General features: G+C 42.2%; 1 protein-coding gene across 5 annotated transcripts in view; it reads right to left on the minus strand.

Annotated features, from left to right (window-relative positions):
- Positions 1-17144, minus strand: part of STARD9 (StAR related lipid transfer domain containing 9) — a 98732-nt gene that overhangs the window by 62778 nt on the left and 18810 nt on the right. For all 5 annotated transcript variants that reach the window (XM_059704044.1, XM_059704035.1, XM_059704019.1 and 2 more), the window contains exons 4-7: positions 6158-6274; positions 5036-5068; positions 4889-4950; positions 2611-2723 (exon numbers count right to left, since the gene is read on the minus strand). In XM_059704044.1, coding sequence (XP_059560027.1) covers positions 2611-2723; positions 4889-4950; positions 5036-5068; positions 6158-6274 — 325 coding nt within the window. The remainder of the gene's footprint in view (positions 1-2610; positions 2724-4888; positions 4951-5035; positions 5069-6157; positions 6275-17144) is intronic.

The raw sequence follows: 17144 nt of genomic DNA on the forward strand, positions 1-17144 counted from the left end.
GGCCTTCATTAAATTCCTGAAGTGTACAGGTACTATCTCCCCACAATATAACAGACTCAGTTTGACATACAGTAGATATGTCCCTATCTTCCTGCAGTTTACAGTCATGAGCAGTTATACTATACATGACAATCTGGCCAGTGTCACAGGAGTAGGATAATCAATGCTCAGGAAATCAGAGAAGTGGTCAGGGCGGGCTCCATGGAGGAAGTAAGACTTGACTTTGGCCACTGTAGAATGGGGAAGATTTAGATAGGTGGAAAGTTGAAGACATGAAAGTAAATTTTTATGACTGATTACTTAGCAAATCAAAAAGGGCCATCATAACTGTGCTAGTGAATCTCTATATCAGAGACTCAGGAGCAAAGTAACTACACAGGCTTATTGCTAAATACAGTTACTCTAAATGTTAGCACACTAATTTGAACACTGACTAACGTTTTTTAGTAAAGAACTATTATTATTACCAAACCGGTTTGGCTCAGTGGATAGAGCGTCGGCCTGTGGACTGAAAGGTCCCAGGTTCGATTCCGGTCAAGGGCATGTACCTTGGTTGCAGGCACATCCCCAGGAGGAGGTATGCAGGAGGCAGCTGGTCGATGTTTCTCTCTCATCGATGTTTCTAACTCTCTAACCCTCTCCCTTCCTCTCTGTAAAAAATCAATAAGAAAAATATTTTTTTTTTAAAAAAAGAATTGTTATTATTTAGATGTGATACTAGTTTTGTCGTTATGCTTTCTTAAAGAAAATATTCCTAGAGTGGATAAATGGTGATGGAAAAAATAAAAAGGAAGAAAGAAAACATTCCTACATTAACTCAAAGAGATATCTGCACCTCCATGTTCATAGCAGCATTATTCACAATAGCCAAGACATGAAAACAACCAAAGTGTCCATCAAATGAATGAATGGGTAAATTAAGTTGCAAGATATATATATATATAGATAGATATAGGTACATATATGTATGATGTATACATATATATACAATGTATACACACACACACACACACACACAGAATGGAATATTACTCAGCCATTAAAAAACAACATGGGTGGACCTTCAGGGCATTACGCTAACTGAAGTAAGTCAGACAAAGAAAGACAAATACTGTATGAGCTCACTTATATGTAAATTCTAAAAAAACCACCAAGCTCATAGAAAGAGATTAGATGTGTGGTTACCAGAGGTGGGGGTAGAGGGGAGAGAGAACTGAAGGAAGGTAGACAAAAGGTACAAACTTCCAGTTATAATTAAGTACTAGGGAAGTAATAATGTACAACATGATGACTACAGCTCACATTACTGTGATATATAGGATGTCCCCCAAAATGTATACACACACTTGGGATAATTATAAAGGCAGGTTTTATTACAATATATTTCATTTTCAAAACTGAGCTACCAGCTGTTAAGGTGTGCAGAGATTTTTGGGGGGCACCCTGTATATGAAATTGTTACGTGAGTAACTCCTAACGGTGATCATCAGAGGAGAAATTTTTTTCTTTTTATTGTATTTATATGAGATGATGGATGTTAACTTTTTGTGGTAATCATTTCACAATATGTGTAAGTCAAACCATTATGCTGTAAACCTTAAATTTATATAGTAATGTATATCAATTATATCTCAATAAAACTGGGGGAAATTTTTTAAAAAGAAGGTCCTGAAACAAACAAAAGAGCTGGATGAAATATAAAAAAACATCAGCTTGAAGGAAGGAAGGGATAAGCAGATAGTAAAAATAGTACAGGCCATATACATGGGAAAGATGAAAGCTCAGTAAGATAAGGCCAGCATCTGGGACAAAGGAAACTCCAACTGGCTCCCAACAAAGGAAGTGGTATTTTTTGTTGTTTTCAGTCTGTCATTTATGATGGAAAGTTTGGGGAAAGATACAGTTGGCAGAATCATGACTGGCACACCTACTGAGTCATCCACTAGCCAAGCCCTGTTCAGAGAGAGACCAACTCTTGATCTTTCATGTCCCTCACCTTGTCAGGATTTAAATGAGTATATTGCTGAGGCAAGAAGAGCATAAAATATACATGTTACTTCTTATGAGTGGCCTGAAAGAGTAAAAACTTCTTCCACAGAACTCAACTGTTCCTACTTAATAGTAAGACTAAACCTAACGGAATAAGACACATGGTACCAAACACCAAATATCATGTGTGACGAGGAAGCAGCTCAGACCCTGCCCTGTGTCTGATATCTCCCCATCTCCCTACCACCACCAATGGAAGAGAAAGTACCCTGAAAAGAAGACTAACCGGCCTAGGAACCAGCCGGGCCCTGCTAGATCTGACACCGCAGACCTCACCTTTCCCCATACCACTTACCCACATCACTACATCCATTTATTTTTTCATTAGCCTTCATCACAGCTTGTAATTAAGTGCTGTTTTCAGATTCATGCCCACAAAAGTATAAGCTTGCCTACGAGAAGAGGATTTTCTTTTCTATGTATCAGTACATACCCTGCATCTAGTACAGTAGCTGTTCAGAGTAAGTAATCATTATACAACTGTTGACTGAATGAATGACCATTAGGAGGGTTTCCCTCGCTCTGGTTTGGTCTCAGACCTCCAGGACCACAGTGGCTCACCTTCAACATAGGGCCCCATCTCTGGGTGCTCCCTGACCCGCAGGGTATAGGATTTTTTTTGATCAGATGGCTTCAACAGATCCCTCACTCGTTCGTTATAGATTTCCAGAAAACTAGAGACATGAGGAAAAGGCACATCGTTAGATTTTGAAAGATGGTAACATGTTTTCAAAATTAAACTTTGAGGCCCTGGCAGGGTAGCTCAGTTGGTTATAATCAATACGCCAAGATTTCGGGTTCAATCCTTGGTCAGGGCACATACAAAAATCAACCAATGAGTGCATAAATAAGTGGAACAACAAATAGATTCTCTGTCTAATCAGTAAATAAAAAAAAATTTTAATTAAATTTTGGAGGAAAGCAACATGATTAGATTTTCAAATAAGTGGGGGAAAAAACACCAAACCAACAATCAGAAGGTCCTAGCTCTTGTTCTAGTTCCATCCTTGACCCTCTAAGACCTTGATCACACCAGGTTCCCCCTTGAGTCTCTTTCTACATGTGCACAACAGGGTTTTCAGCACTGGATATCAACACTTCAGTTTCAGTTTTGCACATTTCAGCACAATGTCAGTACTGATTCAAGTCTCACCTTCAAGAGGCTATTTCAGCATGGTTTTAGGGTATGCTGCCACCAGCCTGCCCCCTGCTCAGGCCGCCACAGTACAAAGTCTACAAGCTTGTTTGGGGAAGTGGTTTTCAAATGTGATCTTTGAGATCTCTCATTCTATGAAGGCATCTCAAGGGCCACTCCTGAGCAATGAAGGAAGCTTGTGATCAGGGTTTGGTCCCTACCCCTAACTTCAGTAGGACAATTCTCATTTTACCTGTTTTACATATGGGGATTCTGCTTAAGATATGCTCTATCTTGTAGGAATCTACTGGCATGTTATTCCTTTTAAAAATAATAACAGCTATGACTAATTATTAAAATAAGATATTGATACACAAGAAAGCACACTTTCCACAGAAAACCCAGATGCTTGCCTATGAAGTCAACCGTCAAAAAAAGGCTCCATGCACACTCTCCTGATCAATTATTCTCCTTAACCTTCTCATATTTAGACACAAGAACCCAAAATGTCTCTTAGAATAGTGGTTCCCAGACTTCATGGACAATAAGACTTTTAATATACATATATATGTTTATACACATACACACAAGCACACGGGTTTGCAAATTTTTACTTTACAAACTTAAAAAGGTAAAAATAATGTTCTCAATAATTTAATTTTTAAAATGAACATTTTCTCTTTTGGGAATGATAAAAATGTTCTGGAATAGGTAGTGATGATGGCTGGACAACTTTGCAAATATCAGGAAAAGTCACTAAACTGTATACTTTAGAAGCATGAATTTTATGGTTTACAAATTACATCTCAACTAGAGGCCTGGTGCACAAATTTGCCCATGGGTGGGGTCCGGTCAGCCCGCCCCAATCAGGGTCAATTAGGTGGAGCCAGCCAGGGGATGTGGGGAGCCCTGGGCGGTTGGTGGGCCGGCCCTGCCCCCTGGTCGAACTCTGGTCAAACTCTTGGATGAGGGGACAATTTGCTATTACCCTTTTATTATATAGGATTAAAAAAAAAATTGAACAACACAAAAAAAGAATACAGAGAACTAAGGGCAACTGGTCAACATATTCACTATAAACTGGTTAAAACTTCATCTTGGAGCAGCCAGCACCAGTCAGTCTGGGAATGAGAGTGTGGGATGACTGACCTGGAGAACAACACAGTGGGGGCTGGAGGAGAAAGTTTAAAACAGTGGTTCTCAACCTTGGCCGCACATTAGAATCACCTGGGAATCTTTTTAAAATCCTGAAATCTGGGCCTCATCCTCTGGAAATTCTGTTTCTTTGTTATGGGGTGAGGCCACAGCATTAGTAACAAAGAAACAGAATTTCCGGAGGATGAGGCCCAGAAATCAGGATTTTAAAAAGATTCCCAGGTGATTCTTATGTGCGGCCAAGGTTGAGAACCACTGGTCTAACAGCTAGTATGAAACTGGACAGAGAGTGAGGGAAAGGAAACCAGACCGTCATGGCAAACTGGTACAAAGGAGACACCTGCTTGTTAAGCCTCAGGAAAGGAATTAAGTTTTCTACAACCCAAAGAGCTAAATACGTTTCTCATCTTCCTATACTGCAAGAAACTTCTGCTATGGCATTCCTCCATTCTTCTGGATGACTCTGGAAGCAAAGAGAACAGCTGAACATACCAGAATTTGGAGTGGAAATGGAAGAACATTAGGCCCCAGAGCCTGGTAGGTTCTTACCTTACTTTTATCCTACAGGAGGATGGCGGCGGGGCACATTCTTTCTCCCTGACGAAGAGACCCTGCATGAACCAGAGGGTTGGAATTTCACTGGAGTGTACAAAGGAGACCTACTTTGAGAGGATCCAGTCAAAAGAGAATCTATACCTCACATATCCGCGGCGTCAGCCCGACAGAGGCCTGGAGAACAGAAGGAAGGAAAGCATTACTGTTCACTCTCGTTGATGCTCCTCGCCCAACACCCAGGAGCTGTCAGCAGGAGGACGGGCACATGGCTCCTTGTGCTGGCCTGTTCACTCCAAGGAGTTTCACTGGTACTGAGGTGAAGACGCTATTCGCAGTGCTCTCAGGAGGAAGGCACCAGATGAGAGGCGGATCACCAGCCCAAGAAGGAAGAAATACCTGCTTTTGTGAAATGAAGTTTCATCCTTCTTGGATCAAGCCACTTTCTCATGGTGTTTCCTCCCAAATCCTACCTCCTGTTGCTACACCCAGGAAAAATAGATACAGGTGTGCTCAAAACACACATTTAGAGAGAAGTGACTTCTCTTTTAATCTTGGATCTAGTGCTAACCTGTACTCAGGTTAAAGGCTTTATACCCCTGATTTGATGGGCATTTTCTTCTTTTAACTTCAAATATATAAAATCACAATAAACATGGACATAGTGAGCATGAGCTGAGCCCAAGGCAGTAAGGATAATCTTTCAGGAGGAATAGTGTTCTAAAGAATGTTAGTGCCGTCACTGCTCCACCAGTTCACCTCAGCAGCGGACTTCTAACTCTAAAATAAAGAGGTATTCTTAAGGAACTCTACCCTTCTAATTTTCCATGATAAAAGAAGGCTCTCATAAGTCCTACATACTTTAGAAAGCTCCCATCCCAATAGTTGTTTCTCCTGCTTCTTTCTGACACTCAGGTCAAACACATATAACCTCATTTCTGCTCAGTCCTGGCCAGCACTTAAGACTCAGGCTGAGTCTTATCAATGATATGAGAAATTCAGAAGGACTGACAAGGTCTGCTTCATCAAAGAGAGTTGTAAAATTCTAAGGTTCTTCGGGGTTTAATAAACAGAGCTAATTATTCAAAGTTTACCCTTCAATTAAAGGGCTGAGAAACCAACTGGCTAATACAGAAGATGGCCCATTAAATCTTGTTAAGTTGACTGATTATGAAACTCACATTCTCTCTCTCAGTGGTTAGGACCATTTGAGATTCAACTTGCTGTACCATTAGGAAGATATCTCATTCCAATTGCAATACTCACCGGGGTCCCCAGCATGGTGTATGTCTTCCCAGAGCCTGTCTGTCCATAGGCAAAAAGGCAGATGTTATAGCCTTTGGCAGCTCCATTCAGTACTTCAGTCCCCAAATCCTGGAACACCTGTAAAAACACAAAAGGCACGTCACTGTGGTCCTTTTTCCTATAGCAGACTTAGAATTATTTTTTAATCTAAAAATTTTGCAAAATGTTTCAAACCTGCATGACTATACATTCTCCACCATTTCACAAGAATCAATTCAGTTTCAAAAAAAAAAAACTGCTAAGGAAAAGTCATTCATTCATTCATCCAAATACTTTTTAGGTGCTTACTGTATGCTGGGCACAATGCTAGATGATGAAGTTACAAAATGGATATGGGCCTTACCCAGTTTGCTCAATGGGTAGAGCGTCAACTTGAGGACTGAAGAGTTCTGGGTTTGATTCTGGTCAAGGGCATGTACCTCAGTTGCAGGCTCCTCCCCAATGTGCAGGAGGCAACCAATCGATGCGTTTCTCTGGTATCAATATTTCTCTCTGTCTTTCCCTCTCTCTTCCACTCTCTCTAAAAACTAAAGGAAAATATCCTCGGGTGAGGATAAAAAATAGATATCTATGGTCCCTAATCTTAATTCAAAGACATTCAAGCAAATCACTTAAGAAAGACCATGTGCATTAATTCTTTTTCCTTCCCACTGTAGAAAATGTTTCAGTCAGTCAGGAAAGCTACAATAAAATATTTCCCAGAGTGTATACAAATTCAGGGTCTCAGGACACCACAGTGAGGGTCAGTTAAGACTAGAAATTGGAGAGTTTCCCCTACGGATCTCTTCCACATGCTCCCTCCTTAGATTGATCCTAACAGCTGGCTGGTTCTGCTGGTCACTCATCTCTGTGGCGGTCAGTTTTAGTGAATCAGAAACAGCCAGAGGTCCTCATGTGAAAACCCACATACAGTATTTTGTATGGTGCTTGAAAGTTCTGTTGCACTCTGTTAGGCAGACCCTGATCTCAGGAAAAATAGCCTGGTTTACAGGGAAGACACAGCTCCCCAGTTCGACAGGTCCTCAGTAGGGTGCCACATGGAGATCTGCACCCGGAGACTCTATGGTGGACATCTACTTTGTGTTATTGCTGCTCAGCACCCTAATACTCTTCCTATTTGGGGAACTCTCTGATTGTGCCAGTCTTGGTGGGAAGCAGGACCCAACCCTCCACGACAGAAGTCAAACAGGCCAGAGACTCCGTTCTGCCTCCTGGCAGGCAGAACACCAACATGTGAAATAAGGCCAGCCAACTTGGATTTTGGTGTTCCAACTTGGATTTTGAGAGAATGACACCAAAACGGAGGAATTGTGAGTAAATTCTCCATGGTGGAATCAAGAGCCCAAGAGCACTGCACCTTGAACAAACAGTGGTACAAGTGCCAAGTGTGGTGACCAAATCAGACCAGTCTGTGATACGGCTTTGCCTGGCTTCCCCGCTGCCTAGGATCCCATGGCTTCCTACCCATTTTTCAACTTTCCCTTTAATTCTGTGAATGGCTTGATATGTTCCAAATTAGAACGTGGCCCTCGTGGTTCCGAGCTGTGTGATCCTGAGCAAGTTACTTAAACTTTGTCAGTCTCAGTTTCTTTACCTGAGAAGTGGGTATTTTATGTCGCTATCACAGGTTTATAAAGATTAAGTGAGATAATACACATAACTAGAGGCAACAGGACAAAGACAGAGGTTGCTGACTCAAGACTACACTGCCCTATTCTATGTTTTAGCAGCTGCAGTTAGGCTTCTGGCCAGTGAACTGAGTGTTTTGTTTCTAATATTCAGATAGAGGCCAAAAGAACCCAGGAAGTAGTGAAAGACTGAGGCCTGTATCATTCCCCCCCTCCCCAATCTCCCTCCCAGCTCTGTCCTTCTCCCTTTCCAGTCATCCACTCCTATATGTATTAGCAAAACTAAGAATCTGGCAGGGTTCCCTTTGACTCCTGACATCTGTCTGGGTTAAATTCCCAGGGATTGAAGGAGGGGTCGTTTCTCTTCATCAGACCATTTCAGTTGGCTGTCATCCATTTACTAGCTGGAAAATGTTCCACAAAACTCAACTTTCCTTTGTAGTACCCCAGCAGTAAGTGGGAACAGAGGTGCATCCAGAGCCAGGTCACATCTTTTGCAAATGCTCTTTCTTCCCACCACTCACACACACTCAACAGACTCAGTTCAGTGGATTGTGAAGAAAACAACAAAATAAGGGCCCAATGCGGGGGAGGGAATATATTTAATACTTTTAATAATAAAGATTTACCCCGCCGGCCTCTGAGCCGGGGCCAGCCCTGCCCCTGCCCCTGCCTGCGGGCCCAGCCTCCTCCTGTGCCAACATCACCACCCGCCTGGGCGCACCCGCCCGTCACTGCGGCCCAGGGTCCCGCCAAGGTCTTAGAGCTGCAACTCTAAGCAACTATGTTACAAATATAGAATCTAAACAAAACCCCAGAAACCTGCTTTAGTCCCTCGGGCTTCAGCCAGCAGGATCGCAACATTGTTTCAAATACAGAAGGTAAACAAAGGCCAGATACCTGCTTTCAGCAGCGGAGGCCTAAGAGCTGGAGCCAAGCCTCAGAGCTAAAGCTGGCCCAGAATAAAAAAAGAAAAAAAGGAGCAGTTGGGAGCTTCAGTCACCCGCCAGCCTGAAAACAGCCCTCAGCCCCTCACCCAGGCTGGCCAGGCACCCCAGTGGGGACCCCCACCCTGATCCAGGACACCCTTCAGGGCAAACCAGCCAGCACCCACCCGTGCACCAGGCCTCTATCCTATATAGTAAAAGGGTAATATGCCTCCCAGCACCGGGATCAATGGAGCCGAGAGGCCTCCCGGCACCAGGATCAGTGTGACAGGGGGCAGCGCCCAAACCCCCTGATCGCCCTGCAGCTCTGTGTGTGACAGGGGGTGGGGCCACAACCTCCCTATCCGCCCTGCTCTGTTCGTGACAGGGGAAGGCGCCCCAATCCCCTGATCAGCCCTGCTCTGTGCGTGACAGGGTACGCAGCCCCAACCCCCCTGATGGGCCCTGCTCTGTGCGTGACAGGGGGTGGCGCCCCAACCCCCTGATCGGCCCTGCTCTGTGCGTGACAGGGGGTGGCGCCACAACCTCCCCATCGACCCTGCCTTGAGTGTGACAGGGGGCGGTGCCCCAACCCCCCAATCGGCCCTACCCTGAGCGTGACTGAGGGTGGCATCGCAACCTCCCAATCTCCCTGTTCTGTGCATGACAGGGGGTGGCGCCCCAACTCCCCAATCGGCCCTGCTCTGAGCCTGAGCAGGGGCTGCACCTAGGGATTGGGCCTGCCCTCTGCCACCCGGGAGCGGGCCTAAGCCAGCAGGTCGTTATCTCCCAAGGGGTCCCAGACTGCAAGAGGGCACAGGCCGGTCTGAGGGACCCCCTTCCCCCCCCCCACCCCGAGTGCACAAATTTTTGTGCACCAGGCCTCTAGTCTATAATAATAAAAGCATAATATCAACCGAACGGCTGAACAGCAGAATAACCGTCCAGACAACCATCTGGATGAAGCCAGGGCTGCGAGGACTGAGCCCCTTGCACGAATTTCGTGCATCGGGCCTCTAGTCTATATATATATATATATATATATATATATATACATATATATATATATATATATGTATATATATATATATATATATATATATATATATATATATATATATAAAAGGCTAATATGCAAAGTGTCCCTGTGGAAGTTCGACTGGGAGACCAGGAGTTCTATCGCTCACTATGATGTGCACTGACCAAGGGGCAGCACAGAACGAAGGGAGGCCCAGGCTGGCAGCCGGAAGGAAGGCCCTGATCGGCCCTGATCACCGGACAGGCCTAGGAACCCTACCTGTGCACAAATTTCATGCACTGGGCCTCTAGTACTTGTATATAAGCAGAAAACATGCCTGGAGGATGAAGTTTCTGTTTTTAACTCTCATTCCTGCCTAAGTAGAAAAATTTTTCCTGCAACCATGTTGCTAGGAGCAAATTTCCTGTTTTTACTATTATTTAGTCTGAATGGGTCTCTAGAGAGTAATCTTAATGCTGGAGAAACAAATGAGCTGAGCCCCCAAGAAAGTTCCGGTTTAATAGCTGGGTTCCGCTGGCCTAGAGGAAGGCCCATATCATTCTCAGCATCCAAGGTCTAGTTGAGGAGATTAATTTTGTGTTGATCTGAACAGCATCTGCCTCATGCATACCACTGGCAAGGGCCTTTCTCCCCTTGAGTTACACTTCCCTCTTCCAACCCTGAAAACTAGTTTGCAGAAGAGAAAATCTGCATGTTAGAATCACAAAATCTCCCACTACACTGGTCTTGTGGCACCCTTGCGCCTCACCTCCTCCTATCAAGTCACTTTAACAAAATAAACAAAGTGTGACTCCAGCCTCAGCCAAAAGCCCTGGGACGAAGGTGCGTCTCAGCATTGTTACCAAAGTGCATGCAAAAGATCCCCCAAAAAATTATGATGGAAGAGAGACCTGACAGTGGTGAGCATTTAGCTCAACAATTACCTGCTGGTGACACCTGAGAAATGTACTGACAAAAACCTGGACAGTCACTCAGGAACTTGGGACTGATTTCCAACGAAGCATAGTTAATAAGCCTCTAAAAATCCTGACAGAACTGACAAATGCCTAAGAGATTCATTCTCTCTGGTGTATAAATGCTTCTATGTGGAAAATACTGAGCAGATGAGGGTCATCTCTGCTGAAAAATAAATACTTGGGAATTAAAGCTGGTCGAGCCCTAGCCAGTTTGGCTCAATGGATAGAGCGTCGGCCTGCAGACTCAAGGGTCCCAGGTTCGATTCTGGTCAAGGGCATGTCCCTTGGTTGCGGGCACATACCCAGTGGGGAGTGTGCAGGAGGCAGCTAATCGATGTTTCTCTCTCATCGATGTTTCTAACTCTCTATCTCTCTCCCTTCCTCTCTGTAAGAAATCAATAAAATATATATTTAAAAAAAAAAAAGCTGGTCGAATTCAGGATAAACCTAGAAAACAATGTATGGTTTCGTTTAATTCAAAAATATACATTGAGATTTTTCTGGATTCAATCTGGAGGTTCTGCATTAATTCTTTCCCTCCACAATATGAAACTGGACTCCCTCTGAAAAAGAGGTGCTGGGAAATGCTGAGTTGTGCCAGGAAGGAAGCACACTGGCTGGCAGGGTCAGTGCCCAGACCCCAGACTCCTTCCTGGGCACCTCTGGCTACATTTCACCACTTTTAAAGTCCACTTCAAAACCTGGTCCTTGCGTCAGAATAGGTGAAACAAAGCATCCATTTGCTATGAAGTGTGAACTTTTTCTTGAGTCTCAGAGAGTGGTTGGGTCAATTAGGACTAATTCAGGGGACTCAAACAAAACACCCTGACTGCACCTGTTGACAAGCACTTGCCTCACATACAAAACTAAAAATAGGTAATGTTCTCCATATCTCAAAGAGAAGCATCATCAATAGGGAGGCTTGAAAGCACATGTTCCTTCTCATGACCCTTGGGTCCTTTCCTATAGTAAATACAAAACTTAATGGTCCAAATGTTTCTGTCAGCTAATTCATACCATACTTCCTCTATCAGGGGCAAGCACACAGTCAGGAGTTAGCTCCCACAGCAGGCAGCAGGGAGAAGTGAAAAGAGCAGTCTTCAGAGGCAGCGGCTCTGGGTTTCAGTTTGAGCTCCACCTCTTAGTCGTGTGGCCGCGGACAAGTTGCCTAACCTCTTGAGCCTCAATTTTCATGTCTGTACAGTATAGATGATAATAACCCACTTTACAGGATTGTTGTGAAGGATGAGTGAGAAGTCAGGTACTAAAGTTCAGTACCCAAAAAAGAAAACAAAATAAGAAAAGAAAAAAACAAAGTTCTGTACCTGGCACAGTGTAGGTTCTCAAACGCCCACTAAGTGAGCTGGTCAGGAGAACATTTTCCAAACCCTGGAACTAAGTCTCTAAACTACATGGGAATGTTTCCAGATCTTATGAAGGAGGAAGTTGCTTCTATTTTTTAAATCTATGATGTGGGAGAAAAGGAAAAGCAATACCAGTCAAAGACCACTACATATTTGAACTTGAAACCACAAAACCACCACAAACAAGATGGGGTTATTTTAATATGGGAGGAATAGTAAAGGGGTTAAAAGTAACTAAGGGTTTCCATTCCTGTAAATCTCTTCTCATCCTAGCAGAACCACTACCTCTACCAACTGCATGGAAGCTATTAATTCGTCCTCCTCTATCAATTCAGCACACATCCCCATAAACCACTTGTATTTTGTCTAATTGCATAACTACAGAGACAAGAGTTGAGCAATGAAATTATTGACAAAAGAATAATCCCCCACGTCTAGAAAGAGAAGCAAGGAAAACGAGTTTGAGCATGCCCTTCTGTTTACTACTTCTGCTCCTGGACCCGACGTAAGGGGCCTTTTGTATACACAAGATGATCTTATGAGTGAGTCCATCCATTTCACCCTGGGACCACCTCCCCAGGGAATCTGCCTTTTCCAACTTCTAATACAAACTGGGGGGTGCCTGGGCACATCTGGTCACCATTTGATTTCAGGCTTCTATTGTGTTCAGTCTTTGGGGGAAGTGAGTTTATAAATAACTCATGTTCCTCTGTCTCACACTTGAAAAATGAGAAACTGTCAACTCTGCCTTTTCTGCAGAGAGGAAAAGTTTTCACTGAACCCAGTTCCTTCCATAACAGTCACACATCAAGTTAATATGCTAAGTAGCCAGCCTCAATTAAATGATTCATACACCTATTTTATTATAAGACTAAGCGGTATCTAGAATGAAACCTAGGACGGAGCTCCAAGTTAATATTAGTGAATGATTAACATGATGCTCTGAGAAGTCTCTGATCTTTTTGGAAACCCCCAAGCTATGCTACATACTAAATCTACATACTAGTATGTGAAGCACCACCTTCAAGTCTTAAGAAGAAATGTCTTTCCCATCTTTGGAAGAGAACTACAGGTTTAAATCTTATTCAATCCTGAACAGAGTAATCATGTTGTGAGGTAGATATTTTTTTGACGATATTTCCTCCCCAGCCCCAACAAAAAAAGACCTATCTCCCTCTTCAAGTTTTTTCAAATTCTTGATTAAAATATTTATTATAGTACTTGCCACACTGAAGTAATTATCTTTTTATGTATGGTCCCTCAAGAACTATGAGTTTTTAATGGGTAAGTATAAACAAGGTAAAATAATGACATATTCTATGACCTTAATGAGCTTTCACAAATAAAAGAAACATCAAATTTAATGTTGATCTAAGGAAGAGGTGAGGAAAGGGGGCCAACCAAGTAGAAGTAGAAAGAAGAAAGATATAAACAGATGGTTTCCCTTCATCCCCATACCTGCTCAGAATTCTGAAAAGGCTGTTTTTGCTAGAATCTGAGATTATATAAATGTAGGTAAATCAAAGAATAATTAGAGCCAGTATATGGTATAGACCACCACTAACTTCAGATCCGAGAAAAGAAAATATGGGGCCAAACCCCTGTCCCAAAAAATATAGTTCAAAAAGAACAGCAAATAGCAACAAAGATATTGGAAAGCCAAGACCAACAACTTGAAATGCTCCAACTTGTTCCATAGTAAATTATCAACTTCTGATTTTGTTTGGCTTTAGAGTATAAGGAAATGTCTCCTGAGCATACTCAGTGCCCAGCTAAGGTTTGGCCTCCTTTGGTTTAGGAGACAACACTAAATTAAGATGAGCTCTGCTAGAGTCCCTAGAGCTTATCACAAACCAATGTGGCTCATCTGCTGACACCAGACTTAATGCTATGTGGTTTGTGAGATATAAATCAAGTACAGTCTCCATCTTTGCAGTGTCCAAACTATGATAGCAAAAATAAAGTTAGAGAATATACTAGCAGACAAGAAAAAAATGACACCAGGTGGGAATACAGATCTACAAAAAGAAATGAAGAGCACCAGAACTGGCAACTACATTGGTAAATATATGTGTGTGTGTGTGTGTGGGGGGGGGGGGGTTATTCTTGAAATTTTTTGAAAAGATAATCTACTGTTTAAACAAAATTATTAACAGTATATTATAGAGTTTATAACATATGTAGACATTAAAATGTATGACTTGATAGTATAAAGACTGAGAAAAAATAGAAGTATTCTAGTGAATCTTATGGGAAATAATATATTATTAGTTGAAGGTAGACTATAATAACTAGAAATGTATACCTTAAACGCTAAAGCAACCACTAACAAAACAAGTTATAGCTAATAAACCAACAAAGGTAAAATGAAATAAAAAAATACTCAACCCAAAAGAAGGCAGAAAAATATGAAAAAGGGAAAAAAGAACAAATTAGACAAAGAGAAAACAAATAGCAAAATGAATGTCATAACTATATTGGTGAGTGGCCTAAATAATCTTAATTAAAAGGGAGAGATGGCCTGATTAGGAAAACCAAACAAGACCCAATTACACATACGATACCTATAAGAAATTCACTGTAAATTTAAGACATACATAGTTTAAATGTCCATAGTAACAATTAAATTATGGTATACCCATACAGAAAGTTATGATATGGTCATCAATAACAGGAAGTAATTATACATATACAGGAGTGGCAAAAGTAGGTTTATAGTTGTAATACAAATGAAGAATACAATCCTCCTATATAATAAAAGGGTAATATGCAAATCGACCAAACAGCGGAACGACTGGTCACTATGACGGGCACTGACCACCAGGGGGCAGACGCTCAATGCAGGAGCTGCTCCCCTTATAGTCAGTGTGCTCCCACAGGGGGAGCGCCACTCATCCACAAGCCATGCTGATGTCTGGCAAGCGCAGCGGCAGTGGCGGGAGCCTCTCCCACTTCCACAGCAGTCAGACATTCCCCCGAGGGCTCCCGGACTGCTAAAGGGTGCAAGCCAAGCTGAGGGGACCCCCCTCAAGTGCACAAATGTTGTGCACCAGGCCTCTAGTTAATAAATAATAAGAATAAACTGTGTTGCATGTACTTACAACTGTAAACCTACTTTTGCCCACCCCTGTATATGGATTTGAAATGTCTCCAAGATATATTAATTCAACAAGGCAAGATACAGAATAATCTGTGTGCTATCATTTTTTAAAAGAGAATAAATATACAACCACATGCTTATATTTGCATAGAATTCTCTGAGACTATATATAAGAATTGATAACAATGTTTGCCTCATCGTAGGGAAGGAGATGGGGATAGAAAGATTTAATTTTCACTGTATAATCCTTTCATACTGTTTCTTTCTGACATGTGCATATATTACCTATTTTTTAAATTAGTAAATTACAATATTTCTAGAAAAAATATATTTATTAAAGAATTAAAAGCAGAAGATACTTTCATTGGCCACATGAAAAACTCCAGAAACACACTGTCTTTCTTGGTACAGAAACAACAGAGGATATAATACAGTGGTAATAATACCAACTGGTATTTATTTAAAATTTCTTTTTCCAAAATTCTCTCAGGCTTAATACTTCATTTTATGCTAACAACATTCCTGTGATGTTGGTAAGTGGAAAATTATCACTCTCTTGAGATTAAAAAAAAAACTAAAGCTGTCCCTGGCCGGTGTTGCTCAATGGTTGGAGCATCAGCCCATGCACCAAAGGGTTCAATTCCTGGTCAAGGGCACATACGTGGGTTGCAGGTTCAATCCCCAATTGGTTGGGGTGTGTGGTAGGCAAGCAATCAATGTATCTCTTTCACCTCTCTCTCTCTCTTCCTCCTTCCCTTCCTCTTTTCCTTCCACTCTCTTTAAAAATAATCAATGTGGAGCCTGGCTGGTTTGGCTCAGTGGATGGAACGTCGGCCTGCGGACTCAGGGGTCTCGGGTTCGATTCCAGTCAAGGGCATGTACCTTGGTTGCGGGCGCACCCCCAGTGGGGAGTGTGCAGGAGGCAGCTAATCGATGTTTCTCTCTCATCCATGTTTCTAACTCTCTGTCCCTCTCCCTTCCTCTCTGTAAAAAATCAATTAAATATATTTTTTTAAAAAATAATGTGGAAAATATATCATTGGTGAGGATTTAAAAACAAAGAAGAAGAAAGAAAACCAGCCTGGCCAGCATGGTTCAGTGGTTGAGCGTTGACCTATGAACCAGGAGGTCATGGTTCAATTCCCAGTAAGGGTACATGCCCGGATTACAGGCTCCATCCCCAGTGGGGGGCGTGCAGGAGGCAGCTGATCAATGATTCTCTCTCATCATTAAAGTTTCCTTCTCTCTCCCTCTCCCTTCTTCTCTGAAATCAATAAAAATATATTAAAAAACAAACAAAAGAAAACCAAGGCTATCCTAGCCAGGTAGCTCAGTGGGTTAGAGCATCGTCTGATACACCAAGGTTGGGGGTTCAATCCCCAGTCAGGGCACATATAAGAAACAACCAAAAAAAAAAAAAAAAGAAAGAAAGAAACAACCAATGAATGCAAAAATAAGTGAAACAACAAATCAGTGTCTCTCTTTCTCTCTCAAAATCAATAAATCATTTTTTAATAAAAAAGAAAACCAAGGCTATTTAAATCACATAAAGTTTGTTTCACTAGACCAAAGCCATCGAGGTTTGCCTAAATTGGAAGTTACATAAGTGGATATGTCAGAGGCTAATACAGTTTCTTTCTTCAGTCAGCCAGACAGACAAGTAAGAGGAATTTCAATCAGGGAATAATGCATATTTTACAGACAAAGGAAAAGTATGGTTAACTGGTCCTTGGAAAATGCTGTCATCAATTCCATCCATCAAGGTGGAATATATCACGTACTCTAGAATCTTATTACTAAGTGTGGTCCTCAGCCCAGCAGCATCTTAAGCTCTACCCCAGAAATCTTGGATCTGAATCTTCCTCACATACATATGTATCTCTTGGTGATCTTTTTTAAATGCAGATTTTGATTCAGTACATTTGGGTGGGGTCT

Source organism: Myotis daubentonii, chromosome 1, assembly GCF_963259705.1.
Source record: "Myotis daubentonii chromosome 1, mMyoDau2.1, whole genome shotgun sequence".
Taxonomy (NCBI): Eukaryota; Metazoa; Chordata; class Mammalia; order Chiroptera; family Vespertilionidae; genus Myotis; species Myotis daubentonii.